We start from the raw sequence: 27,089 nt of genomic DNA, 5'->3' as shown, positions 1-27,089 counted from the left end.
GAGTTTTGTACACGTAAAACATAGGGGTGAGAAATTACCTCCATCACAAATGGCAAATGCATAAAACTTCCTACTTGTATCCCTCTATCATTACAATCACAAGACAAATTTCACTCAAAACGTATATTCAAATTACAAAAACAGTTGCAGTCTTTTTCCTAAATCAAAGAAATTAAAAAAAAAAACTAAGTCATCAACATCTATCTTGCATAACCATAGACTATAACTAAACTAATTAAAATTTTTGGTTATCGGTGGATTATTAGTTATGAAGTTAAACAAATATACAGTTGAGAGTTGGGCTATAAAATTAAAAATATTCTTTTCATACTTCTAAATATGATTATTAACTAAAAATCGATCGAAAGCGACTCTAACACGGGAATGTAAGTTTGCAACATAGAAGATTATCCTTCTTGATATAATCCTTTGTTATTTTCTTGGTCCGGGTACAAATGATTTTTGTCATTCTGGAAGAAAGTAATCATCTTTATAATACATAGTTTCTATCCACATAAAATGATGAATACAATTTTGTTTTGGATTCTTGGAAATGTAAGTGCCAACATTGAAGAATGAGATCAGATGATGTAATTAATATATATATAGTGCTAGCTAGTTGAGTTTCTCATATTTTGTGAGGGAGGAAAATGTGAGCCAACGGCGTCGAAACCGGCTAAACCAATGAATCTTTATTCTTGAACGCATTCTCTTCATCGTACTCACAACATCGTATCTTTGTCTGCAAACTTTGAGTTTTGAGAAGATCAGCACTCTCTTCCTGTGTTTATTACGTCCTGCATTACACTCATGCATGAGAGAAAATAATGATGCATGGTATCATGTTAAAATGGAAGCTTTTTTCATACCTTGAACACCCTTCTTGATCCTATCATCTTCTTGGATGCCTGTTTTCTGCAGAACCTGCAAGTTGCCACCCAAACATTTTCTAATCCTTAATGAACATGCTTGCTTTGCAGAGGTATATATAAAACCACTTACCAGATTGTCAGTTTTGTCTTTCATGGAATATATCTAAATGTTTGTGCAATTACCTCAACCAAATTCTGCATTCGTGTTCTCATTTTTCTCTGTATGAAGCCTCGGGTTGCCTTGACATGATACTTGACAAATGCATAAAAGTTTAGGAGGTTCCACACTGTCTTATCTAGTCTTTTGCCTTCAACATTTCGCGACGTTATATCTGCAAATAACAAAAAACCATAAAGATTCAGATGAGGCAACTGCAGAATAGCTAATTATGTATATCTTTGCTGTTTTGAGGTTGTGGATTTATGATGTTTCTTTGGATGACGAGGTAAACCAGCTTAAGTTGTCCTTAGCTGATCAACTCAAACCAAGAAATTTAATAAGTCGCTCCCACTGGGATTTGAACTTGTAACTTTATGGTTAGCAAGTTAACAGTCTGACTAATATGATGTTCGGTTTTATTGAGTGTATAGTATGAGTTTGTTTGTTGATACCGAAAGAAACAAACCCTCCATTTGTGCTCAAATCTTCAATTGCTTCTCCTCTTAGCTCGGGAGGGGGAATAGCAGACCAGGTACAATGGGGTGCCTTAGCACAGGCTTTTGTATTTGCTGCATCCATGAGTTCCTGCTCAAGAAACTCTTGATGATGCAATGAAATCGCGTGAAACTCTTGATTTGGATGTCATGAAAGTAATTATATTGGTTACCTGAAAGAATGATGTTGCTATAACCACATCTATTTTGTCTCTGAATCGCATTGGGAACACTGCAGTGATCTTCTCCGGCTGGCGAAAAAGTGGATATATGCAGAAGGAACCAGACATCAATCTCGGATTATCATTAAAAAAAACAAAAGCGTTTGAGGTTTCAGGATTACTGATTTTATGACATAGAAAGGCTCTCTTGGGTGGTAGACAAGCTTGATTGGTTTATACATCCCTTGAGACACATCTTGTGAGTTGACATTTACCAACATTTCTTTCAGCTGAGAGCTCAAAATCACTGCCTGAACCGACGAGATTGCTGTGATGGTTTTCATCGAGTCTGGGAAGCAATCGCGGTTAGTTCTTGTTAAATCAAACGCTTACCACTCTGCCAAAAGCTATAGATTCGACTTGAAAAACCTGAGAAAGTGAGGAGTTTAATTTCTAACCTTTCCCTTTTGGGATTCTGGTAAAATCTAGCCTTAAAGTGAGCTGGTATCCTGCATTTGGAGGATCAACAAAGTCCACGACGTTTGGACTAATGCCCTTTACCGTCTCCATAGTGTAGCGTGAGAGGCGGGATGTGAGTAGGAACGCTAGAGACAGGATTGGTGTTGATATTGATATGCAGACATAGTCCGGAGCTGATGCAGAATGCTGACAAACATCAAACAGACAGTGAAAATCTCACGAGAAAACTCGAAAGAAAGCTGGACTGTTATTGTTGATCAATCATACCTGAATATGGTATTCCACCGAGCCAAATTCGTGCAGATGATGATCGATCTCGATAGGCGTTTCTGCTCTGTTGTCTCAGTAACAGATAACAATGCAAAAGGTCAGTGTTCTTATTCTGCATATCAGAAGCAATGGATTATGCAGTTTTGCTAATCTCACCGATATATTTTTAGCAGAATCTCCTTCAGTGCGGGCGATGGCCTTTCAAAGCACGCCGCCATCCTCTCCCTCGATCTTCTGGTGCGCGTTAGAGGCCCCGGGATTGCATGCTGCAAGAAGGAAGGATTGAAGAAAAATGGGGAATTGTTAGTTTACTGTCAAAGTGTGATGGTTGAGGTAACACTTTAGAGTAAAATGCAAGTCCCATGTTGTAAATTGTAATCATGTTGAGCCAACTTCAAAGCAATCTAAATAGCCACCAAATTTTGTTCATTTCATGTGTCCTCACTACTTAGAATACTTGTATTCGGGGCTACCAGCCGAGTTGGTCGGACAGTTAACTTGGTAATTACAAGATTCCAAGTTTAATTCCGTGTACAATGGGAGCTGTTTATTGACCATCTCAGTTTGAGCTGTTCAGCTATGAACATTTCAGACCCTCCGTATGATCCTTTGTTGGCCAAAATTACAGAGTAGGTTTTAGCCAAAACGCAACTTCGTGCTTTCCTGTAAATCAAAGAATTCTTGTATTCAAAGAACAGCTAGCAAACATACAATGTATGTATCTGACATCCTTTGATATATACTATGATGGCATTACTAAGAGCTATGATTGGTCTTACTTTCTCTATAAGGAAATTGTATATATTGGCAGGCAAATCAATTTTGTCTTGTTGATTTTGTGGCAGTTAATGATGTGTCATTGGTGGTTAGTTGATGGTCGCATTTTATGATGACTTTTTGTTTGTTTGTCTTAATTATATATATTGCACCACATGAATGGATTTAATTATATTCTTTTTGTTCCATCGAGTCATATTTGCTAATAATTTATAACACAAATCAACATAGGATGTAAGACTGTAAGAGTTTGAGAGGGCAGTAACATTAGTTTAATTGTACGGAATTATAAAGATTTAGAATATTTAAAGTTTACAACATATGAAAAATTGCTATTTTAAACTATTCAAAATGATATCAAAGAGGAACGACTAAATAATAAGAAAATATTGAGATAACCATTTCAAGCTATTCAATTCACCCTTAAGAGAATTTTGAGTTGTAAATTTATAGGTTATTAATCTTCAAACTAGTCAAGTAGTCTATAGTTCAATGACATCTTTGTGATTTTTTTAAATGAGAGATCATATATTTAAGCTTCTTGGTTCAGATTTGGACGGAGAAGCTATGACTTATGTTTTTTTTTTTTTTTAAATATAATTATTTTTAAAAAAATATTAATCAACGTATGGTGTCCTGCGTTGGCCGGTTGGGGTAACATGTTATTATAGATCAAATGGTTTAATTATACTATTTTAACAAGTTTAAGGGTTTAATTAAAGGTTTTGATCCGATCACGAGGTGTTCTGAACATGTCCTAACTGTAGGAGGCACTCGTACCATACTCAGACTAACATGCTGGCCAGGCCAAATTGATTTTTTCATACCAGAAGGACCTAACAAGAGTGCACGATGACTCACAATAACCAAACTGGTTATTAGACTAATAATTTAGTACTAAAAAAAAAATCTCTAAAGCACAAATTATTGAAATCCAAAGCAGCAGCAATTCATCGAATTATCCGGAGAATCTGGCCATCAAAATCCTTCGCCAATCAATCAATCGCCACCATTAGTCCAAGGAAATCAGCACCGTTCATTCTTCGTCAATTCTTCACTCTCTGCCCCCGCCTCAAAATCGCCGGTCTTTGCTTTCCCAAACTCCTTCCCGACAGACAGAGGGGACATGGATTCAGATCAAGGAAAGCTTTTTATCGGTGGGATATCATGGGAGACGGACGAGGATAAGTTGAAGGATTACTTCCAGCATTACGGCGAGGTGATCCAGACTGTAGTGATGAGAGACAAGGTTTCCGGCAAGCCCAGAGGCTTTGGCTTTGTCGTCTTTGCAGATCCCACTGTTCTTGACAACGTTCTCCAGGATAGGCACACCATTGACGGCCGTACGGTGAGAATTTTTGCATACATGTGCTTTATTCTGCTCAAGTTTTGGTCTTTTTCTTGAATTGACTTCTGGGCATAAACGGATTCCTTGTTAGATAGATATAGAATGGTAGTTTTATTGTTTAGTTAAGTAATTACTGGGCTTCTTTTCAGCTTCAATGGTTATTTGTTCATATTTTTTCTTTTCAATTCTCTGATTGTCTTAGCTAATCAGGGTTATTGTAACTTGTAACTTGTAACTTGTAAGTGCTCTTTCCAATACTAAACTGCTAAATTGTATATAGCGTTTAAGTTAGATAGATACAGGCCACTGCTCTTGCATTATATTGTTTAAGGGGATCTTGAACTGCATTTTGAAACTGAATTTTTATACATATATATAGCCTATATGTGATGCATTTCTTACTGTTTGGTATTGCCTCAAATATGCAGCAAATGAGATGGATAAGTTCTTTATGTTGAAATTTGAGATAGTATAAGGTTCTAGTGAAAATGGCTATTTCTACTTGTGCCATGTGCTTTTTTTTTTTTTTTCCTATTGCATTGACCACAACCACATACTGAAATATAGGTTGAGGCGAAACGGGCGTTATCAAGAGAGGAACAACAGAGCTCAAAAGCTGGGAATGTTAATAGCGGCGGTGTTTCTGGTGGTGGTGGTGGTAGCAATAATAAGACCAAGAAAATATTTGTCGGGGGGTTGCCTCCTACCCTCACTGAGGATGAGTTCCGCCAGTATTTTGAAACTTATGGTAATGTGACAGATGTAGTTATTATGTATGATCAGCAGACGAACCGACCTCGAGGGTTTGGTTTTATTTCGTTCGATTCTGAAGATGCAGTGGACAGGGTTTTGCACAAGACCTTTCATGATCTAAACGACAAGCAAGTAGAGGTAAAACGTGCTTTTCCCAAAGATGCGAACCCTAACGCTAGTGGCCGCCAGGGGTATGGTGGTTCTGGTAACAGCCCTTATGGTAATAAAATGGATTCCAACAGGTACATGGCATCGCAAAACACTGGAGGAGGGTATCCCTCCTACGGTACACCTGGTTATGGATATCCACCTACCGGTGGCATGGGTTATGGTGGTTATGGAAGCTATGGCGGTGCCAATCCTGGTTATGGGAGTGCAAATACTGGGTATGGAGGCCTTTCCAGTTCTCCGTATGGAAATCCTAATGCTCCCAATAGTGGTGGCTATGGAAGTGGCCCAAGAAGCTCGTGGAGCTCTCAGAGTCCCTCTGGGTATGGGAATGTCGGCTATGGAAGTGCCCCCTGGGGTAATTCCAATGCCGCTTCTGGTGGCGGAGCTGCTGCGGGGGGTCAATCACTGACGGGAGTGGCGGGATATGGCAACCAAGGCTATGGTTATAGTGGGTTTGGTGGAAATGACGGGGCTTATGGAAATTCGTCTGCTTATGGGTCTATCGGACGTGTTGGTGGTGCTCCAAGAACAAGTTCACCGATTGGCGGTGGTGGTGCTACAGGAGAGTTACAATATGGCAATGCGGGTGGAAATTCTGGATATGGAAGTGCAGGCTGGAGACCCGATATACCACAAGCTTCTGGCAATTATGGCTCGAATGGATCCCATGGCGGCCAGGTTGGGTATGGAAGCGGCTATAGTGGTATCCCAGGGCGGCAATCTCAACAGCAGTAATCGCAATGTGCGACTCATTCTCGTCTTTGGAGTCTCTTCCCAGTTCCCGCCACTGATTTTGCAGTTTCACGTGCTGGGAGGATGAGGTTTTCAACGCATCATATATACCTGCTAAACGGGACTGGTTGGATTGCTTGAATCTATAGTTTTCAGTACTTGTTTGCTAGTCTAAGTAAAACTAGTTTCATCGAGGAAAAGTTTTCGTTTTGCTGCTCTTTATAATATTTGCAGGATTAGTTTCACTTTATTGTGCTTATAGCTATTTTACTAGATGAGCTTGTTGCATTGTTTCTCATTGTCTGCGAGATATATGAGTCTACTTTATGTCGAACTTCTATCTGCTTGATTCTGATGAGTCTTTTGGTAATGAATTTACGCTTTAGCAGTATTTAAGTATTTCGTTTTTTAACTGAATACATGGTAACCTTTCATGATATACAAGTCATAAAAGTGACCGAATTGTTCACTTGAAGGCGAAGAACGTGTTTTTGGTGCTGAGGTTTCTTTAAGATCGAGCACTGTTAACTGGGTTGCTTGACTTGCATTTCGCTAAAAGCAGTAGCGCTGAATCAGACCGAGCATCTCCGATTGAGCTTACCCCAATCACCATTAATGGTGTGTTAGTTGTTTATGGAATGTGGACTAATCCCCTTCATTCTGTTATGGTGTTGCTGAATTATTGTAGAATCATGCCCAAAATGCTCAATAATTTCTTTGGTACGGTTATGGGAAACTTGTATTAGTTAAGAGTAATGCTGGTTGCAAGAGCCTTAAATAGGTCTAGCGATCGCTCTTATCCTCCCAAGTTATGGAGTGTGAAGTTCGCACAGTCTTAGTTCAATGGTTCAGTATGCAGGGAAAAAAGACCAAGGATTGAATTTCGGCGGCGGTAGTGTGAAGATTATGCTTAAAGTGGGTAGACCCCTTGTGTATATCGACATTTGGCCACGTTTGCTGAGCTATTGAATTGTTATGATTTCCATCTTTCTAAATACTCCGTCGGATTAGGGTGTGGGGACTCTTGAGATTGGGAATTCAATCTTTTGGGAGAAGTTATGAAGAGGGGAATCATTTTTCCTTAATTAATTTGATTACCTCTTTCTAGAACGGCTAAAAGAGTAGCCTAAAATTATTCCCGTCATCGATCAATATGAGACATAAATTGGCTTGTTTAGGGGAAACCTAAACAAATATTGGAAACCTTTTTGATTTAGGGGAAAATTTGGTGTCGCTATCTGAAAATGTACTTTTAGGGACCAGAAAGAGGCCATGTTAAACTTAGGGGGTGTTTGGTTTACGGAATGTTAGATTACGCTAGGTAATGTTAGATTGTTGGGAATATTTTTGTGTTTGGTTTAAAACTGAGGTATATAAATAAGACATCGATAATAAGACAAATTAATTAAAATGTCAAAAGTAAAAAATTAGTAATAAGACAAGAGAAGGTGAGCATACCTAAGAAATTGGAGGGTACCTCATATTCCCTTTCAATAGCTAAAAACTTTATGTAGAGGTTACGTGACATTCTTAGAAAAAATCACATAACCTGAACTATAATCTTAGTTATCTTATATAACTTGACCCAAGCAAATATAATGTTAGTTATCTTATATAACTTGACTCGCTTAAAACTTTATAGTTACCAAGCCAACAACCCGATCAATTTGACTGGTTACCCTCATATTGGAAACACTCCAACAATGCCAAAAAAAGTGAACTTAACAATTATGGTTGTGATGCTATTTAATTTACTCAAAGAGAAAATGATGAAAATTGATTTTATATATATATAGATCTTAAAAATAAAGGTGTGTATAATATCTTTACAACGTAGTCTTCTATCAAATATTTTCATGTGGGGTCAAAAAAGTCACCTCTAAAACTTAATCTCATGGACTAATTATCAACTTAATTTAGGTGTCTGGCTGGTAAGATTTTAATTACGACCACCATTGCCTTATCGTTTTCTTCGCAAAAAAACAATAGCCTTTGCCTTTCGCCAACTTCTCTTCATTTCAATCTTTTTCCCTCCCTTTCTATTCCCTAATTTTTTGTCTTCAAGAAAAAGAAAAAATAAAAAATAAAAAACAACCCAAAAAAAAGAAGAAGATATATATTATGCTCGCCGGTTTCTCTGTCCTGTCTCTTCCGCCGGATATCTGACGACCACCTCTCTCCGCCGGAGTCAACATGGCGCCCTCTAAACCCATGGTCAACGCTATCCGAATTAGCACCACTATCGAAGCCAAACGACCCGCCGACCACCGGGATGATGATGAGGGCTTCCCCGAGAGCCCCCGCGACCAGGAATGGCCGTTCGGGAAGCTGGAAGGCCTGGACGCCGCCGATTTCCGCGAGGCCGCGTACGAGATATTTTTCACGGCGTGCCGGTCTTCGCCGGGGTTCGGTGGCCGGACGGCGTTATCGTATTACAATCCGACCGAAGGAGGGGGAGATGGAAGCGGGTTCGGGGCGGGGCAGGATTATGGAACCGGGTCACCGAGGAAGGGGCAAGGCGGCGTGGGCATGGCCGTGACCAGCCGCGTGAAGCGGGCGCTGGGGCTGAAGATGATGCGGCGGTCGCCGTCCCGCAGAGCCAGCTCCTGCGGGTCGCTGCCGACGTCGCCCAGCGGCGCCTCCGGCGGGTCCCCTAAGATGAACTTTACCGCCGTGCCGTCGAAGGGGAGGCGGCCGATGACCTCGGCTGAAATCATGAGACGGCAAATGAAAGTGACAGAGCAGAGCGATAATAGGCTACGTAAAACTCTCATGCGGACTCTTGTTGGCCAAGTACGTAACTAACCTAGCTTCCATTTTTTTTTTTTTTAATAATTATAATTTTAAACTAATGCTAGTAACATTCTCCGCAATTAAGATTTGAACATAAAATTAGAATTTATGAATTATTGAAAAAAATTTATTTTTCGTCTCTAAGTTATAAAGTAATTGTAGAATTGGTCTCTATTTTTTGGTTGTGCTGACTTCTCATCCTTAAGTAATAACTAACATTGCAAATTTCGTCATTTTTCTAACCAGTCGTGCTCATTTTTCGTTCTTAAGTTTTAATTGCTGTTGCAAATTTTGTTCATAATGTTTTATTAGAAAAAAAAAGGACAAAATTTACAACATCAATTATAACTTAGGGACGAAATGTGAGTACGACCAACGAATAAAAACAAATCTTGCAATTATCTTATAATTTAAAGAATGAAAAATACATTTTTTTCAGAATTACTTGTGTAGGTTTGAATTTCTTTACGGTAGTTGAATTCTGAATAATTAAAAAAACACTATAAACATATAATTCAAGAGAAAAATGTGTCATTTTCTCCACATAATAATGATATTATCATTCATAAAATCTATTTTTTTCTCTTCTTCTTCTCCGGCAGATGGGCAGGCGAGCAGAGACAATTATCCTTCCACTAGAGCTTGTGCGCCACCTGAAACCATCGGAATTCACCGATCCTAACGAGTACCATTTCTGGCAGAAGCGGCAGCTGAAGATTCTGGAGGCGGGGCTGCTCCGCCACCCCGCCGTCCCACTCGACAAATCCAACACCTTCGCCCAGAGCTTCAAGGACATCATCGAGGCCGCCGAGGAAAAGCCCATCGACACCGGAAAGAACTCCGAGTCCATGAGAAACCTCGTCAACTCCGTGGTTTCCCTCTCCTGGAGAAGCACCGACGGCATGGCCACCGATATCTGCCACTGGGCCGACGGCTTTCCCCTCAACGTCCACATCTACATGGCGCTTCTCTGCTCCATCTTCGACATGAAAGACGAAACCTTAGTCCTCGACGAGATCGACGAGTTACTAGAATTAATGAAAAAAACATGGGCGACCTTAGGGATGAACAGATCGATCCATAATCTGTGTTTCACCTGGGTGCTTTTCGAGCAGTATTTCATTACCGGCCAAATTGAGCCGGATCTTTTCTGCGCGTCGCTGGCCATGTTAGCGGAAGTTGCGAATGACGCCAAGAAAGCCGACAGGGAACCTATTTATGTCCAGATGTTGGGGGATGTTTTGACCTCCATGAAACAGTGGTCGGAGAAGAGGTTGCTTGATTACCATAGGAATTTCGACAAGGGAAATGTTGCTTTGATGGAGAATATTCTTCCCTTGGTTTTCTTGGCCACCAAGATTCTGGAAGAGGATGTTCCAGGCTATGCAACCATTGTTGAAGCTGGGAAGGAGGGCGTTCCTGATCCCACTGCAGGGAATCGAGTTGATCACTGTATCCGTTCATCCATGAGAAATGCATTTGCAAAGGTATACTTTAGCATATATAGCTTCTAACTATACTGTTTTGAATCACAAGAGAAACCCGTAGTCATTATATGATGGTATATATACATCGGATAAATTTGCTTTGCGATCAATAAAGGGCCACAATGGGTAAACCGATCTAGGTTACTCATAGCTGTAGGAGGCTCCCGTTAGAAGCTGAACTTGTAATATTGTGATTACCAAGTCAATAGTCTGCCTATATAACTTATTTTTAGGCTTGTTAAACAGAGCCTAGGTTTGATTCTTTCCCTCTTCTAAGTGCTTCAATCACTAAATCTTGTATGACTTTGATCTAAAAAAGTCCCACCCATTATACACCGCTAAACCAGCTTAAGTTGCCCCTGATGGGCACTGGGTAACCGACACAACACAAACTAAGATGGCCAATATGCTGCTCCTATTAGATGCAGTCAACAGTCTGACCAACTTGTTGTGGTTGCCTAATAGAGCTTATAACTTATTTTTAGCCTTGTGGAAGAGAGCCTATGTTTGATTCTTTGCCTCTTCTATGTGCTTCAATCACTAAATCTTGAATGACTTTGATATGAAAAACAGATGTTGGAGGAGAAGAACATAAACGGGGCGATGTTCGAGACGCAAGAAATGAGTGAAACACTGATCAAATTAGCAGATGCAACGGAGGAATTGGCGGCCAAGGAGAAGGAGATTTTCAGTTCTGCACTGAAGAAATGGCACCCCATTGCTGCCGGAGTTGCAGCTGTGACACTGCACAACTGCTACGGGAATCTGCTGAAGCAGTACATGGGAGGCGCAAGCACAATGGCTAAGGAGACAGTTCAAGTTTTGCAGAAAGCAGGGAAGTTAGAGAAGGTGTTGGTTCAAATGGTGGTTGAAGACTCGGTTGAATGCGAGGATGGAGGGAAGGCAATTGTCAGAGAAATGGTTCCTTATGAAGTTGATGCCATCTTTGTAGGCCAAGTTCGACAGTGGATTCAGGAGAAAGTGAAGATATGGAAGGAGAATTTGCAGAGAGCAAAGGACAGTGAGGTATGAGCACTTACCTGCACGTCATTAAATAGTGGCTCTGATACCAAATTGAAACATGTGAAAGTCTAAACTGTTAGATTGCACATTAATGGTTATATGTTCAACAGATTTCTCTTTATCATCCAAAATTAACTTTTCTTTGTTTTCAACTACAGACCTGGAACCCAAAGTCAAAGACCGAACCATATGCACTAACTGCTGTAGAGCTAATGAAGCAAGCCAAAGAAGCTGTGGAGAATTTCTTTGAACTTCCAGTTAACATCAATGATGATTTAGTCAACTGTCTTGCAGATGGCCTCGAGCAGGTCTTCCGTGACTACATCAGCTTTGTTGCATTATGTGGTACGTTTTCTTTATTCTCCAACCAAGTTGATTAGGTTAAATTCGACTTCCACGGACAACTTAAATTTGGTTTTCAAGCCAAATTGGTCAGGTTAAGTTTGAGCCATTCGAACTGGTCAACTATAGGTAACATAGACTGGTTTTTCCAGCCAAATTGATTAGGCTGAGTTCACTTCAAGTTAGACCGGCCTTTCTTGATTTGAACTGGTCAACTATAGGTAACATATGCTGGTTTTTCCAGCCAAATTGATCAGGCTGAGTTCACTTCAAGTTAGAGGGGCCTTTCTTGATTTGAGCTGGTAACTACGGACAACTTAGGTTTGTTTCCCAGAAAAGTTAGTCATCTATGTTCGACTCGCAATTGAATTAGCTTACTGATCTTAGTTTTTTTATTTGAGTTGGTTAGTTATGACCAACTTAAATTGGTTTACCTTCATTGTGATCATTTGCGAGTTAGATTCAGGATTAACTTAGTGCACACTTTCAGGATCGAAACAAAACTATATCCCCACCCTCCCTCCACTAACAAGATGCAGCCAAGACTCGAGGTTTTTCAGGCTGTGGAAGAAGGGTGCATGCAGCGTCGGAGTCTACAGCGAGCACCATTTCATAAGCGACGGCAGCCATGTCCGCCCCTCCACCAGCCGCGGAACGCAGCGCCTCTACATCCGCCTCAACACCCTCCACTTCCTCCTCCTCCAGCTCCACTCCATCGACAAAGCCTTGGCGCTCGGCCCAAGAACCGTCCAAACAACCACGCGCAACCGCCACGCCAGGAGCAGCACCACCACCGTCACCGGCACCGTCTCCTACTTCGAGCAATCCCGCTCCGCCATCCTCACCGGCGTCCAGCACGTCTCCGAGGCCTCTGCCTACCGCCTCATCTTCCTCGACTCCAACTCCGTCCTCTACGGCAGCCTCTACGTCGGGGACGTCGAGAACGCGCGCATTCACCCCGCCCTGAAAATCCTCAAGCAGAACCTCACGCTCCTCTGCGCAATCGTCACCGAACGCGCGCAACCCATGGCGATCAAAGAAGTCATGAAGGCCACTTTCGAGGCGTATCTCATGGTCCTCCTAGCAGGCGGTAAGCATCTAATCCATGTACAATAGTCTATCTAAGTATGAAACAAACTCATATTTCTAATTTCTATATGAAATAAACTCATATTTCTGATCTCTATATGAGACAAACTCAACAGGTAGCTCGAGGGTGTTTTGCCGCTCTGATCACCAGATGATCGAGGAAGACTTCGACATCCTGAAGAAGATGTTCTGCTCCTGCGGCGGCGGCGGCGAAGGAACGATAGTGGAAGACGTGGTGGACCGGGAGGCGGAGACGGTGGAAGGAGTGCTTACATTGATGAGCCAGTCGACGGAACAACTGATTGAAGATTTCAGCACTGTGGCCTGCGAAACCAGCGGAATGGGCGTCGTCGGCGCCGGCCAGAAGCTGCCGATGCCGCCCACCACCGGAAAATGGCACAAATCTGACCCCAATACAATCTTGAGAGTACTTTGTTACAGAAACGATAAAGCTGCTAATTTTTTCTTGAAGAAGAGTTTCCACTTAGCAAAGAGGAGGGGATGAAATATTGATCATCAGTAAAAATAGTTTAATATATTAACAAAATTAGAACAAAAAAAACAAAAAAAACAAGAAAAACAACTTCAAAAAACATGCATTTCATATAAGATTTCAGGTGATTCCTGTCTGACCAGGATGTAAGGTCCGGGATAAGGGAATTTCATGTTTTGTGAGCAAGACTTCAGATGATTGATGATAATTTTCTGAGATGTATCATCAAAACATTTTGTGTTTGAGAGAGCATTGTACTGATATAATTTTTGTCTTCCTTTTGTCATAGAGGTAGGCATTATTAGCAGAATGATAATAAAAAAGCATTTGTATGTTGTCAGTTTTTTGCGTATAATTGCTTAGATGATTTCTTTAATTTAATTGACATTTGTTGCATAATATGATGGATAACAAAATTGATCATTGATATATAAAAACAACATTATTTATTAATAGATAGGATTGATGAATCAACAAATCTCGTACACCAGAGCACATTTAACATTAGTGATAAACTTTATCGAATTATCTATGAAAGGTCGACTTATTATCCAGTGTAGACTCCAATAGAATCAAGATAAATCCCAGAACTTCCATGGAGTCCTACTATCTTACCACCGTCTTCTAGTATGCATGAAAATGAATCTCCACCCTCGCAGCTGCCGATAGGACCATGCTGAGTTGTGTTGGTGTAGAACTTGATTGATGTTATCACAATTAAACCATTAATAACACCATAGGTTCCACTTATGCCTGTTAAGTACTCCATTGGAGCATCAATATCCACCTATATTATGCAAAGAAAATAAGGCAATAGTAGAATTAGAGTGATCATTAGCAAAATAGTATTTTTATTGCCTTACAAATGCAAAAAAAAAAAAAAAAAAAAAAAAAAAAAAAAAATGAACCCTGAAATCCCCTTCTTAGGGTATTTATACACACGCCAGCATGAGCAACTCAATTGATTATATTCCTAATTAGTAGTAGATTATGAGCAAAGATATATGAACTAGTCCTAATATCAGCATTGCGGAGTTACATCCAATGTGATGAGTTCCTATGTGGGTACCAGATCTTCCCACCTAATGGGTCGCCCTGATTCATCCTGCACTATCATGTCGGGAGTATTGGAATGAAAATTTCACTTTTTGCTGACAAAAGTATTTATACACACCCAACCTGCATGGACAACTTGTCACAGAGGTGAAGTTTAATAACCGAAATCGAGTCTCAATAAAAACAGTGTCATCCCAGTGACCACCACTTGGTCCGAGCCCGAGCACCGATCCGAGTACCCTAACCCATGACCCAGAGTGATTAATTTGGTTAAAAAGATGAAATTGACTTACTTGGACGATTGTATTGCCGCCGCCGCCGCCAAATTTGGCGGGAACCTCCGAGTTACCGTCCGGCTTGACGGCTGTTAACGTTATAGAGTCAATGGTTAGCCCATGAACAATAACAATCTGTTTCAAACTCCCTTTATAATCCCATTTCTGTCCTCCCGGACCTCCCCACGCCGCCACTTTTATTTCTTTAGAGAGTTGAACCGCCGCAGGCGGCGGAACTTCTGCTACGTACGACGACGATGAACTTGCAACGCGAGCGGTGACGACAAAAGGGTGCAGTTTTTCTCTAAGGGCGGCGAGTTTTTTGGTGAGCTTTTCAATCCCCAGAATCTTGACGGCTGGGCTAACCAAACCGGAGTGGAGATTTTGAGCATAAAGTGCGAGGCGCTCGATCGCCGGCGACCAGACGTCGGCCCTTGCACGCCCTTCCGGCGTCCGTTCGCCGTCGACCAGAAAACACTGCATCCATGTTAGCTCTATCACCAGGTCCTCCACACGTTCGTCAACCTCGCACGGCGGTGATCGGGAAATCTCGTCGTTGAACTTCGACAGTGCCGCGGAAACAGCGGGAATGGCCATTGATGTTGTCTGAAACAACTTTAATTTGGTATGCGGACTATAAATTAGAAAATGGTTCGATTTTATAGAGTTGGTGGAGTAGATCAATTTATTATTATTATTTTTGTTTAAATTTTATACTCGTAAGAAAAATTGAATTCTGACAAATTCTTATCTGACCAGGACCAAGTACAAGGTAAACAAAGACAGCTGCAGGCCGGAGAAAAATTCTTAAGTGGTGGCAATAAACATTGTTACTTAATTACTCTTGACTACGTAAATGCTTTGTTAAAGAAAAATAAGACAGAAAGATATGATTTTATAAAGTTATGAGTTAAATTAGTTAATTAATTAGATTTAGGTTTTCAAAAAAAAAAAACAAATTAATTAGATTTAATAGGTTAGTATTGAGGTAGTAAATAAGTAAATACGGGGTTCTACTATTTTGTATAGTATTACGGTTCCGGATACAGTCCCCTACCTAATCTGTTTGTTGGTTTAAGTCTTTGAGCTCGAATGATTTGACAGTGGATCAAAGATTCCTGAGCTGAAGATTAGTGTATAAAACTAGTCTCTCCTCCCCGCAATTAATGCGGTATTTATAAGGAGAGGGAGGGGACACTCGCCGGTTTCTCGGCAAGCGTGACACATCTGAATTGAGAACCCAATTTTAAATTCTAACAAACTTAAACATAAACTCCAATCGCGTCAACACATTGATGATGACCAAAGCGGCCACGGAATCCCATCATCTTTCCAACATCACTGAATTGAGATAGAATCATTTTGATGCAGTGTAGATTCCAATGGAATTAAGAAAAATCCCAGAACTCCCATGGAGTCCTATTATCTTACCGTCTTCTAGTATGCATGAAAATGAATCTCCACTCTTGCAGCTGCCCAAAGGTCCATGGTGAGTTCTGTTGGTGTGAAATTTGAGCGATTTTATCACAATTAAACCATTATATATATATATATATATATATATATATATATATATATATATATATATATATATATATATATATATATATATATTGGAGTACTACTAACTCCAACATTATTTATTTATTTATTAAAAGACAAATTATAAAAACAACATTTTTTTATTATTAATATGAGCATACAAGGTTGACGAATCAACAAATCTCATACATCAAAAGGACATTTGACAAACATAAAACAAGCAACACTTGATACAACATTATTCAAACCATTTGGAACTTATTCAACAACCAACACATAGACGTGTTCCAATGGATCATTAAGCTTGAGAGTGACAATATAATCACTTAGGCACTGTAAATACCAATAGCATCAACATAGAATCCAGCTCGACCAATGAATCCAACGATCTTTTGTCCATTCGGAGCCTGGAAGTTGAATGGCGTTCCAACATTAGGGCCGTACGGCCCAAACTCTCTTACGTTGGTAGTAAACTTTATCGATCGTAAGACATTGTATGTCCTATCTATAAAAGGTCCAAACGTTCCGCTTATTTCGGTCAAGTATTCATTCGCGTCATCAATAAACACCTATTTATACATGTCATAGATCAAGAAAAAGTTAAACTCTATATATATTTGTACTTAGTAAGAAGGAAAACAACTTTAATTTGAACATATATATCACAAATAATAAATTAAATGAAAATGTATAAATTAAATGTATAACCGTGTCAGTACGGGTGACCATGGTATCTGTTCCACCTCCACCTACTGTGATCGTTTCCTTTGAACCATCATCTTTAATGCAAGAAAAAGTTATACCAATAGGATTGTTATTCCCTGACCCGCCAGAAAGAATAACAATTTGATTGATCTTGTTAACCGGTCGAAAACTCCAAAAATTTCCACCGTAATTTCCCAATGGACCAGATACGGTATCTGTAGGAACTGCCATGGTTTCTTGGATGATAATTGAAAAGCAAAAGGAAGGGATGAAAATAAGCAAGTTTTGTTTGATATGGTGTGCAAACTAGGAAGAGTTGGGGTCCCTTTTATAGGGAATGAAGCTAAGTGGGAACATGCATGGAATAGAAAAATCTGTGATATCAAATGCTTATAAGTACTATACCACTGCACCAAAAGTTATAACTACGAATAAAGATGTATATTTATTTCTTTACTTATGTAGTAGTTAGCGTTACGTTTGGATGACATTATGTTGGACTCAACTCTCTGAACTGATCGTCAACCATTCTAAACTATTTATCTACCCAAATAAAAGAATTAGATCAATTATTATTTTTTATCTGAGAGCATGTTCTCATCTGAACCGATTGCACCAATTCTTTATTTTCATAAGTCATACTAGTTTGTTAAGGATTTTATGGGCAACTTCTGGTCGTCTGCAACTTGCATCACGTATTTGTAATAATAATAATTTTTAGTATTTGAAGTGAATAATTAAAAGCAGACAATGACAAATTGGTTGTTGTTAGGACATTTAAAAATATTGTAAGTCTTTGTTAATGATTATTTATGTCAATATGTTTGTTATGTTTTTGATAATGTAAAATATAATTGTAAATTACTCATTTCTTTATTTATTCCCAACGGCCACAACTATCGAAACTTCAACGTTTTTCGAGTTCTTAAAATTATCATATTCTCATTTAAACCAGTTTAATTTCTTCCAATTCTAAATTATATATATATATATATATATATATATATATATATATATATATATATATATATATACCCGAAAGAAATTAGACCCAACTAGCAGTCGAACCCCGAGATTGAGCCTGGCTGACCCGGACATGGCCGAGTCCAGCATCGGTCGAGCCCAACCAGCCCAGTGCTCGGCCACATAGGTCGAGCTCTGTGCTCGGCTAGGTGCTGGCCTGGGTCTTCGGTAAGTGCGGTTTGTGTGACGTGATAATGTAAATAATGTCTAACTTTAAAGTGTAAGCAAATAAGTTATGTTTAAATAAGTAAGTAGAAAATATAGAAGATAGTGATAAGTAAAATAATATGATAATGAATGTAATCATAGTAATGTGGTTATTATAGTGACATATAACTAAATAAATAATAGATGATTAACAGTTTCTAAGAGTGAGAAAAATTGAGAAATTATTTGTGCTAGTAAAAATGTTTTCTGTTTTCTATTTTGCAGTTTCAGAAATTTCCAATTAATTAACTGCCCTTAGAAGTTTCCTATCCCGCCACTCTAAACATTTTTTTATTAGTACTACTAACTCTGAACATTATTTATTTATTTATTAAAAAACAAATTATAAATACTAACATTTTTTATTATTATTAATATGAGCACACAAGGTTGACGACTCTCAACAAATATCATCATACATTAAAGGACATTTGACAAACATAAAACAAGCAACACTTAATACAACGTTATTCAAACCATTTGGAACTTATTCAACAACCAACACATAGACGTGTTCCAATGGAGCATTAAGCTTGAGAGTGACGATGTAATCACTTAAGCACTGTAAATACCAATAGCATCAACATAGAATCCAGCTCGACCAATGAATCCAACAATCTTTTTGCCATCAGGAGCTTGGAAGTGGAATGGCGATCCAACATTAGGGCCGTACGGTCCGAACTCTCTTACATTAGTTGTAAACTTTATCGATCGTAAGACACTGTACGAATCATCTACGAAAGGTCCAAATGTTCCGCATATTTCGGTCAAGTATTCATCCGCGTCATCATCAATAATCACCTATTTATACATGTCATGGATCAAGAAAAAGTTAAACTCTATATATATTTATACTTAGTAAGAAGGAAAACAACTTTGAACAGATATATCACAAACAATAAATTAAATGAAAATGTACAAATTAAATGTATAACCGTGTCAGTACGGGTGACTAAAGTATCTGTTCCACCTCCACCTACTGTGATCGTTTCCTTTGAATCATCTTCGTTAATGCAAGAAAAAGTTATACCAATAGGGTTGTTATTTCCTGACCCACCAGAACGAATAACAATTTGATTGATCTTGTTAGTTGGTCGGAAACTCCAAAAATCTCCACCGGAATTTCCCAATGGACCAGATACGGCATCTATAGGAACTGCCATGGTTTCTTAATTGGATGATAATTTTAAAGCAAAAGGAATAGATGAAAGTGAGCAAGTTTTGTTTGATTTGGTGGGCAAACTAGGAAGAGTTGGGGTCCCTTTTATAAATCGCACCAATTCTTTATTTGCATGTCATACTAGTTGGTTAAGAATTTTAAGTATATGGGCAACTTCTAGTCACGTTGTCTGCACCTGCAACTTGCATCACGTATTTGTATTAATAACAATTTTTAGTATTTGAAGAATTGAAGTGAATAATTAAAGCCAACTACCATATATATACTGTGATGACATCCTGTTTACCGTTCTAATTAGAAAATATAAAACAAATACTACTTTATAAAAAATCATGAATAATTAAAAAGAAGATGATGACAAAATGATAGTTGTTGGGACATTTAAAAATATTGTAAGTCTTTGTTAATGATTATTTATGTCAATATGTTTGTTACTCCGTATGTTTGTGATAATGTAAAATATAATTGTAAATTAATCAATTCTTTATTTATTCCCAACAACGGCCACAACCCTAGAAATTATCATATTCTCATTTAAACCAGTTTCTTCCCTTTGAAACGTTTATCACTTGGGCATTGATTCAATGATTCTTAATTATTTGATTGTACCTTTATATACCTAAGAACAAATATAAAAATAACGCTATGTATTGGTAAGTATGAACGAGAGTTGACGAATCAACAAATCTCATATGTCATACCACGTACATTTGACAAACATAAAACAAACAACAATTAATACAACATTATTTAAACCATTTGGAACTTATTCAACATATAATACATAGAGGTGTTCCAATGGAGCATTAAGCATGAGAGTGATATAATTAATTACGTGCAATATAAGCACCAATAGCAACTGATGGGGATATTGAGCATGGGCTGAAGATTTATTGGGCTGACGTTGTTGGGGCGAATGCAATCGTTATATCCTACACCACGGCGCACATAGCACTGTGCGCCGCGCGCCTCCCAAAACGACGTCGTTTTGGGGTCGTGTTGGGAGGCGCGGTAGGAAGTTGCTGAGATTATGTGTATTCGTTCACAACGTTATGTGTATTGGTTCATACAGTTATGTGTATTTTTTATACAATTATGTACATTGTTTTTATACAATTATGTACATCCGAATCGGAAAATTTGTGTGTATTATGTTAAGAGTTGATGTGTATTATGTTAAAAGTTTATGTTTATTATGTATTATGTTAGATTATGTGTATTATCTTTTAAAAAGAGTATGTATATTTTGTTATAACATTATGTGTATTCATGTATAACATTATGTGTATTCAAGTATAACATTATGTACATTCTTGAACAGCGGGTTTTTTTTTTTTAAAGAAAAGCCTACTGCCATTCACTGGGGCGGGAAATTTCAAAAAAAAAAAAAAAATTAAAACGACGTCGTTTTGCATCTGGGCGCATAGTGCAATGTACGCCGTGGTGTAGGATATAAATTGCCGGGCGAATGGGTCCATGGGGTTTTGGTCGGGGCACGACGGCGTGAGGTAGGGGGTGGCCGGAAAAGATCACCGGTTGGGGCGCTGGCGCCCATGGCCAGAGGAAGTCGCCGGCTGGGGCGCTGGCCCCCGTCGGCGATGGCGCGCTCGGTGCGCGGGCCTAGCGCCACCATCGCGGGGGGCGTGGCGGCGTGCGGTCTCCGGCGCCGGGCGGGTAGGCTGCCCGGGGTGCGTGGGGTACGTGGGAGAAGTTGCGGGGGTGTCGGAGGCGTGGTGAACGTGCGAACTGGTGTGCGAAAAAGGGGGAGTGGTGTCTGAGTACATGGGTGTCAGGAGAGGGAAGGGGACAGACTATAAATCGAGGCCCTGGATTCCTAGCAAGGGGCAACACACAGACACGACTAACACTACGGTTCAGTGGTATGTCTTGATCACATACTCTCAACCCTTATACCTGGGTTCGATTCCTATCAGTAGTAATAGCCCACCCTTTGGGCCGCCATTCTGGGCTTTGTACGCATTATTTTAGGCTTCGCGCTCCGGGTAATAAAGTTACTCTTTCCTGCTCCCATTCTGTAGTTCTATGCCCGGTTTATGGTGGACTCGGTTCCAATAAAATCATCAGCATCAATATAGTATCCAGAGCGACCGAGGAATCCAACGATCTTGTACCCACTTGGAATGTTGGAGGTCTTGTACCCACTTGGAATGTTGGAGGTGAATGGAGTTTCATCAATGGTGCTGGCACTGACTATTTTACAAGTATAAAGAAATAAAGTTGCGCCTTCGCTATTAGCTATTATATTATTACTATGGTACAGTTGTAAACACTTGATCCTTACAATTAGTATCACATGCTATGCAGTTGATCTTACATCTTCATTTTTATAGGTGTGATCTTATATTTCTTTTATTTTTATATCATTTTTACAACAAAAACTATTGATAGATCAAGTCACATCCTATACTAAAGAACAAAATATAAAAAAAATGATATTTATTAATATGTACTAGATAGTTTTTCACGCACATTACACGAATAAGATAATACCAATGTTTATTTTAAAATAAGTACCTTAAAGTATATCAATGCAAGATTATACGTCATACCACATTTGACAAACATAAAACAAGCAACACTTAATACATGACATTTGACAAACATAAAACAAGCAACACTTAATACAACATTATTCAAATTAAACCATTTGGAAGTTATTTAGCCGAGGACAACACATAGAGGTGTTCCAATGGAGCATTAATTAAGCTTGAGAGTGACAATATAATCAATAAGGTGCACTATAAATACCAATAGCATCAACATAGATTCCAGCTCGACCAATGAATCCAGAAATCTTGGTGCCATCCGGGGGCTGAAAGCTGAATGGTGTTCCAACATCGGGGCCATACGGTCCAAACACTCTTACATTGGTAGTAAACTTTATCGATCGTAAGACACTGTACGAACTATCTATGAAAGGTCCAAACGTTCCGCTTACCTCAGTCAAGTATTCATCCGTGCCGTCAATAACCACCTATTTATACATGTCATGAATCAAGAAAAAGTTAACTCTATATATATTTATACTCCGTATTTGGTAAGAAGGAAAAAAAAAACGTTGGACAGATATATCACAAACAATAAATTAAATGAAGATGTAAAAAATTAAGTGTATAACCGTGTCAGTACGAGTGACAATGGTATCTGTTCCACCTCCACCTACTGTGATTGTTTCCTTTGAACCGTCATTTTTAATGCAAGAAAAAGTTATACCAATAGGGTTGTTATTTCCAGACCCGCCAAAAAGAATAACAATTTTATTGATCTTGTTAGTTGGTCGGAAACTCCAAAAATCTCCCCCAGAATTTCCCAAAGGACCAGATACCACATCTGTAGGAATTGCCATGGGTTCTTGGATGATAATTGAAAAGCAAAAGGAAGATTATTAAAAAGGAGAAAGTTTGGTTTGATTTGGTGTACAGACTAGTAAGTCTGGGAGGTCCCTTTTATAGGAGAATGAAGCTAAGAGTGGGAGGTCACTTTTATCCACGTGCATGCTGGGAACAAAGACTGTGTGAAAACAATTAATTATATATAATTTCAACGTAACGTTACACTTGACGTAATCGTCAATTAAGCTGAAGGCGCACATGTCCATTTATTATACACTTGTAATCTAATGGCACTAAAGTTGGATTCCCATATGGGAGATTGTTGGTTCGAACATCAGTGCAGTATTGACTCTTTGTGCTTCAGTAGGTGAGTCAGTAGCATTCAAAAAAAATCTAATAACAACTAATAAAATTATTTTGTCTACTTTACCCCTATTATATCATTTTTTTTTTTTAAATACCCTCACATTATGTCAGTATAAATTTTAATATGAAAATATTTTGTTAACTATTTATTATTATTCTTAATTTACTCATTGATTTTTCTAAGGAAAGTTTTATGTTCGAACCTATCCCACTCAAAGTGGAAATAATTGTTGAACAAATACTATGAATATGTTAGAGTGTCTTAAAAAAATACAATTATATAAAATTTAACATGAACTGTGATGAATTAATTAGCCATCATATATACATAGCATTCTAATAAGCCACAAATTTACTTACAATTGTGCTCTATACATTCTTATTATTGATTAAATCTTTGGGTAATGATTGTATAAAGAGTGGCTTTTTGGTGTGCTTTTTATGGTAGGAAAGATGGATTGGCATACACAAGCTTGAAAAGTGAACAATTCTGGAAGATATCAATGCAAAACGGAGGCTCCAGAGCATGACATAGAGCAAGGGGAGCGAAGACATACAGAGTCCAAAGTGCCATCTGATTGGAGGCCGGTGGTCACGATAGAGTTCACGCCGTGAACTCCACTGTGACCACGCTGAGCAGCTCGCAGTAATTGGGCGTCATGTTAATGGTCACGCGTGTAACCATTAGCTGAATTCCTATGTTCGATCTGCAGGTTACTGGGCAACATTACGGTCAAATTCACGGCGTGTGATCATGAAATTAGTATCACATGTTGTACAATTGATCCTGACATCTTTGTTTTTATAAGCTAAGTGTTATGATCTTATATTTCTTTAATTTTTAAAATCATTTTTTACAATAAAATGAATTGGAAGATCCAATACACATTATATACTAAAGAACAAATATAAAAATAACGGTATTTATTGATAAGTATGAACGAGAGTTGACGAATCAACAAATCTCATATGTCATACCACGTACATTTGACAAACATAAAACAAACAACAATTAGTACAACATTATTTAAACCATTTGGAACTTATTCAACATATAACACATAGAGGTGTTCCAATGGAGCATTAAGCATGAGAGTGATATAATTAATTATGTGTAATATAAGCACCAATAGCATCAATATAGTATCCAGCGCGACCGAGGAATCCAACGATCTGGTACCCACTTGGAATGTTGGAGGTGAATGGAGTTTCATCAACGGTGCCATATGGTCCGTACTCTCTTTCATTAGTAGTAAACTTTATCGATCTTAAGACATTGTTATCCAAGTAAATTCCAAATGTTCCACTTATCCCGGTCAAGTATTCATCAGAGCCATCAATATTCACCTATTAAACATGTCATGATCAAACAAAAATTAGCTCTAAATACATTTATATTTAGAAAGGAAGGCATGCCACTTCTAATATATATCACAAACAATAAATTAAATTAAGATGTACAAAATTAAATGTATAACCGTGTCAATGTTAGTGATTTCATCTGGCCCGTCTTTTCCTACTGTGATAGTATCCTTCGAACCATCAGCCTTAATGCAAGAAAAAGTTAGGGCAATGGGATTGGCACCATAACCACCATAAGAAATAACTATTTCATTTATCTTTCTGACAGGTCGAAAACTCCAAACATTTCCACCGTTATATCCCCATGGTCCAACTATGGTATCCGTGGAAACTGCCATGATTTCTTAGATGATAATTGGAGATTAAAGCAAAAGGAAGAATGAAGATGAGAAAGTTTGATTTGGTGTGCAGACTAGGAAGAATTAAAGGCCCTTTTTATAGAGAATTTAATGAAGCTAAGAGTGGGAAGGTCAATCTAGCGTACAACTTGAGGGAATTGTTAATGAAGCTAAAGGTGCACATGCCCATATTACCCATATAAAAGTCAATAAATACAAACCATTGATACGGGCAGCTGTATTCGATCTCACCCCTCAAAATAAGGCACTTATAGGGGTATAGGTCTAGCCTATGTGGTTCAGCTGAATTACCATTATTTACCTCTTCCTAGATGTTCTGTCCGGTCGGGGTGTGGGCCCCTTGAGATTGGGTATTCAACTTTTTGAAAAGAATTTTTATTTATTGGGTGTCATGAATTGACTGATCTCATCATCATTAGTTAAACAAAAAGTTAGTTATCTAATTAGAAAATCGCATGTGAGGATGAGGGGGGACCATTGAAGGGAAAATATAAGAGGGATGAGTAGCATTATTCGAGGGATAGGACAGGCCAGGCAAGTCCAAATATTTTTACCAGAACCTCCTCATGGTTAAACAAGTTTTTCTATACGTAGAGTACAAGCCAGCAAATAGGTTTGTCAAACAATTAATTTGACAATTCAACTAAGTTTATTAAACAATTAATTTAGTATACGTAATTAAGTTTGGTTCTTAAATAAGAACAATCTATTAACATATGCATATTCATATAATATATATTCATGTTTTACTTCTAATACTAGAATTCTATTCTAAATTATTTTATTGTAGTCATGCCAATTTTTTAAATTAATTATTCCATCATTGTCACATACATGCATCGATCTTACTATATTATAAAATATCAAGTTGTTTGTTATTATAGTTATCGGATGTGAATGTGTCGTGGCATGGGAACATAAAACCTTATCCGTTGCAGGAAGTGTTCCTAGTTTTCAAATCGATGTGTGTTCCTAGTTTTCAAATCGATGTGTCCTTTAATTATTATTTATTTTTTACGCATACATTTTTTTTTAAGTATTACTGACTCAGTCTATTAAAGTACAAAGAGTTAATATTGTCCGACTAAAACTCAAACTCATGACCTCTAATTTAAGAGAGTCACTTCATGTCAATAGACCACAAGGTCATTGGCTACTCGTACAATACATGAATTAAGTTACAAATTTTTCCTCAATGCATTTTATTCGGATGATAAAATCATAGATTATTCATGCAATTTGCCATCTTGCCTGTTTTAGCGTAATAATGTAATAACAATTTATGGGGTTACGGAAAATATATAATACGTGGTGCATGTGAATGCCTACCTTTCCCTCCTTTACAATCAATCAACCATACATCATTTTCTGCAAATTATTAATTTGCCAATTGCACTATACACCTTGTGGTTCGATCTAGTCTTTTACGACCAAAAAATTAAATCATTTCTTTTGATTGATAATGATCAAGTGGGTAAAATATAATTCTTATACTTGAAGATTATGAGTTTAATTAATTCTTATCAACACTCTCTCACAGTTAAACCTATTGAACATGATCTTAGTGAGATGCAATTTATCTTTCATGTGTGGGTTGTGACTATTAATGGTGGTGGGTTTTCCTCGTCACAAAAAAAAAAAAAAAAAAAAAAAAAAAAAAAAAAAAAAAAAAAAAAAAACTATACATATTATATATAAAGTTATATTGCCACTTATTGTTACATATATAATAAAATTTCACCATGGTTGTATTAATAACTAACATAAATTCAGTTATCCTTTTATCTAGGAATGATCAAATTAGTTTCTTAATTACCAGAATTAGGCCATTCATATCGCCCTTAATTGTGCACCAATGTGACGTTAGGTTGAAGATCTCAATTGATGGACATATTGGAAATGGGGCAACCCAACCCGGAAGATGAAGTATTGAAGACCCGGCGGGCCTTGGGTTCAGGCCCCGCGCTTGACCCAGGTCGCTTCGGCAACCCCTCGGATCGGCCGAGCCCTTGACCGACCTACCCGGGCACCTGGCCCGGTCAGAAGCGGATGTAACCGTTTCCTCTTCTTTAGGGGGGCGTTTACGGGTCTTATTGAGTATAAAAATACTCATTTTGCCCCTTTAGGACATCACTTGCTATCTTGTCCTAATATACTACATGTAATTGTGTTACACCCGTTATAGTCAACTTACCAACTTGCTATTAATATTATAT

General features: G+C 38.4%; 7 protein-coding genes across 7 annotated transcripts in view; 2 read left to right on the top strand and 5 right to left on the bottom strand.

Moving 5' to 3' along the window:
* Positions 1–448: 448 nt before the first annotated feature.
* On the bottom strand, positions 449–2,849 carry LOC109175515 (actin-related protein 2/3 complex subunit 2B). The gene is made up of 9 exons (XM_019324782.1): positions 2,594–2,849; positions 2,435–2,501; positions 2,146–2,353; positions 1,870–2,036; positions 1,700–1,777; positions 1,485–1,617; positions 1,056–1,204; positions 870–924; positions 449–797 (listed from the first exon to the last, which is right to left on the bottom strand). The coding sequence occupies exons 1-9, from the start codon at positions 2,653–2,655 to the stop codon at positions 616–618; spliced, it is 1,101 nt and encodes a 366-aa protein (XP_019180327.1). The 5' UTR covers positions 2,656–2,849; the 3' UTR covers positions 449–615.
* A 1,300-nt stretch (positions 2,850–4,149) lies between these two features.
* Positions 4,150–6,609, top strand: LOC109176153 (heterogeneous nuclear ribonucleoprotein 1-like). Its single transcript, XM_019325596.1, has 2 exons — positions 4,150–4,562; positions 5,130–6,609. Exons 1-2 carry the CDS (start codon positions 4,341–4,343, stop codon positions 6,219–6,221), a joined length of 1,314 nt encoding a protein of 437 aa, XP_019181141.1. The 5' UTR covers positions 4,150–4,340; the 3' UTR covers positions 6,222–6,609.
* A 1,640-nt stretch (positions 6,610–8,249) lies between these two features.
* On the top strand, positions 8,250–13,826 carry LOC109175947. Its single transcript, XM_019325331.1, has 6 exons — positions 8,250–9,011; positions 9,614–10,498; positions 11,072–11,524; positions 11,680–11,866; positions 12,354–12,953; positions 13,069–13,826. The coding sequence occupies exons 1-6, from the start codon at positions 8,412–8,414 to the stop codon at positions 13,455–13,457; spliced, it is 3,114 nt and encodes a 1,037-aa protein (XP_019180876.1). The 5' UTR covers positions 8,250–8,411; the 3' UTR covers positions 13,458–13,826.
* Positions 13,827–13,977: 151 nt separating this feature from the next.
* Positions 13,978–19,482, bottom strand: LOC109175472 (mannose/glucose-specific lectin-like). Its single transcript, XM_019324731.1, has 6 exons — positions 19,189–19,482; positions 18,812–19,054; positions 17,027–17,329; positions 16,651–16,887; positions 14,795–15,454; positions 13,978–14,232 (listed from the first exon to the last, which is right to left on the bottom strand). Exons 1-6 carry the CDS (start codon positions 19,414–19,416, stop codon positions 13,993–13,995), a joined length of 1,911 nt encoding a protein of 636 aa, XP_019180276.1. The 5' UTR covers positions 19,417–19,482; the 3' UTR covers positions 13,978–13,992.
* Positions 18,644–27,089, bottom strand: part of LOC109175469 (mannose/glucose-specific lectin-like) — a 59,949-nt gene continuing 51,503 nt past the window's right edge. The window contains exon 5 of the mRNA XM_019324728.1: positions 18,644–18,800. The gene's annotated coding sequence lies outside the window, so the exon portion shown is untranslated. The remainder of the gene's footprint in view (positions 18,801–27,089) is intronic.
* On the bottom strand, positions 22,162–22,800 carry LOC109175953 (mannose/glucose-specific lectin-like). Its single transcript, XM_019325335.1, has 2 exons — positions 22,573–22,800; positions 22,162–22,428 (listed from the first exon to the last, which is right to left on the bottom strand). The coding sequence occupies exons 1-2, from the start codon at positions 22,798–22,800 to the stop codon at positions 22,180–22,182; spliced, it is 477 nt and encodes a 158-aa protein (XP_019180880.1). The 3' UTR covers positions 22,162–22,179.
* LOC109175960 (mannose/glucose-specific lectin-like) lies at positions 24,060–24,943 on the bottom strand. The gene is made up of 2 exons (XM_019325341.1): positions 24,631–24,943; positions 24,060–24,499 (listed from the first exon to the last, which is right to left on the bottom strand). The coding sequence occupies exons 1-2, from the start codon at positions 24,850–24,852 to the stop codon at positions 24,257–24,259; spliced, it is 465 nt and encodes a 154-aa protein (XP_019180886.1). The 5' UTR covers positions 24,853–24,943; the 3' UTR covers positions 24,060–24,256.

The sequence above is a fragment of the Ipomoea nil genome, unplaced genomic scaffold (genome assembly GCF_001879475.1).
Source record: "Ipomoea nil cultivar Tokyo-kokei standard unplaced genomic scaffold, Asagao_1.1 scaffold0688, whole genome shotgun sequence".
Taxonomy (NCBI): Eukaryota; Viridiplantae; Streptophyta; class Magnoliopsida; order Solanales; family Convolvulaceae; genus Ipomoea; species Ipomoea nil.
This window is presented reverse-complemented; position numbering and strand designations above follow the sequence as displayed.

Excerpts from the sequence above, each read along its gene's own strand:
- LOC109175515 (XM_019324782.1), bottom strand. The coding sequence starts at position 2,655 with ATGGCGGCGTGCTTTGAAAGGCCATCGCCCGCACTGAAGGAGATTCTG. Across the intron at positions 2,502-2,593 it reads ATTCTGCTAAAAATATATCG|AGCAGAAACGCCTATCGAGA; the intron begins GTGAGATTAGCA and ends CTGAGACAACAG. Across the intron at positions 1,618-1,699 it reads TAGCAACATCATTCTTTCAG|GAACTCATGGATGCAGCAAA; the intron begins GTAACCAATATA and ends TTTCTTGAGCAG.
- LOC109176153 (XM_019325596.1), top strand. The coding sequence starts at position 4,341 with ATGGATTCAGATCAAGGAAAGCTTTTTATCGGTGGGATATCATGGGAG. Across the intron at positions 4,563-5,129 it reads ACACCATTGACGGCCGTACG|GTTGAGGCGAAACGGGCGTT; the intron begins GTGAGAATTTTT and ends ACTGAAATATAG.
- LOC109175947 (XM_019325331.1), top strand. The coding sequence starts at position 8,412 with ATGGCGCCCTCTAAACCCATGGTCAACGCTATCCGAATTAGCACCACT. Across the intron at positions 9,012-9,613 it reads TGCGGACTCTTGTTGGCCAA|ATGGGCAGGCGAGCAGAGAC; the intron begins GTACGTAACTAA and ends CTTCTCCGGCAG. Across the intron at positions 11,867-12,353 it reads CAGCTTTGTTGCATTATGTG|GATCGAAACAAAACTATATC; the intron begins GTACGTTTTCTT and ends GCACACTTTCAG.
- LOC109175472 (XM_019324731.1), bottom strand. The coding sequence starts at position 19,416 with ATGGCAGTTCCTATAGATGCCGTATCTGGTCCATTGGGAAATTCCGGT. Across the intron at positions 19,055-19,188 it reads TAGTCACCCGTACTGACACG|GTGATTATTGATGATGACGC; the intron begins GTTATACATTTA and ends ATGTATAAATAG. Across the intron at positions 16,888-17,026 it reads TGGTCACCCGTACTGACACG|GTGTTTATTGATGACGCGAA; the intron begins GTTATACATTTA and ends ATGTATAAATAG.
- LOC109175953 (XM_019325335.1), bottom strand. The coding sequence starts at position 22,800 with ATGGCAATTCCTACAGATGTGGTATCTGGTCCTTTGGGAAATTCTGGG. Across the intron at positions 22,429-22,572 it reads TTGTCACTCGTACTGACACG|GTGGTTATTGACGGCACGGA; the intron begins GTTATACACTTA and ends ATGTATAAATAG.
- LOC109175960 (XM_019325341.1), bottom strand. The coding sequence starts at position 24,852 with ATGGCAGTTTCCACGGATACCATAGTTGGACCATGGGGATATAACGGT. Across the intron at positions 24,500-24,630 it reads AAATCACTAACATTGACACG|GTGAATATTGATGGCTCTGA; the intron begins GTTATACATTTA and ends CATGTTTAATAG.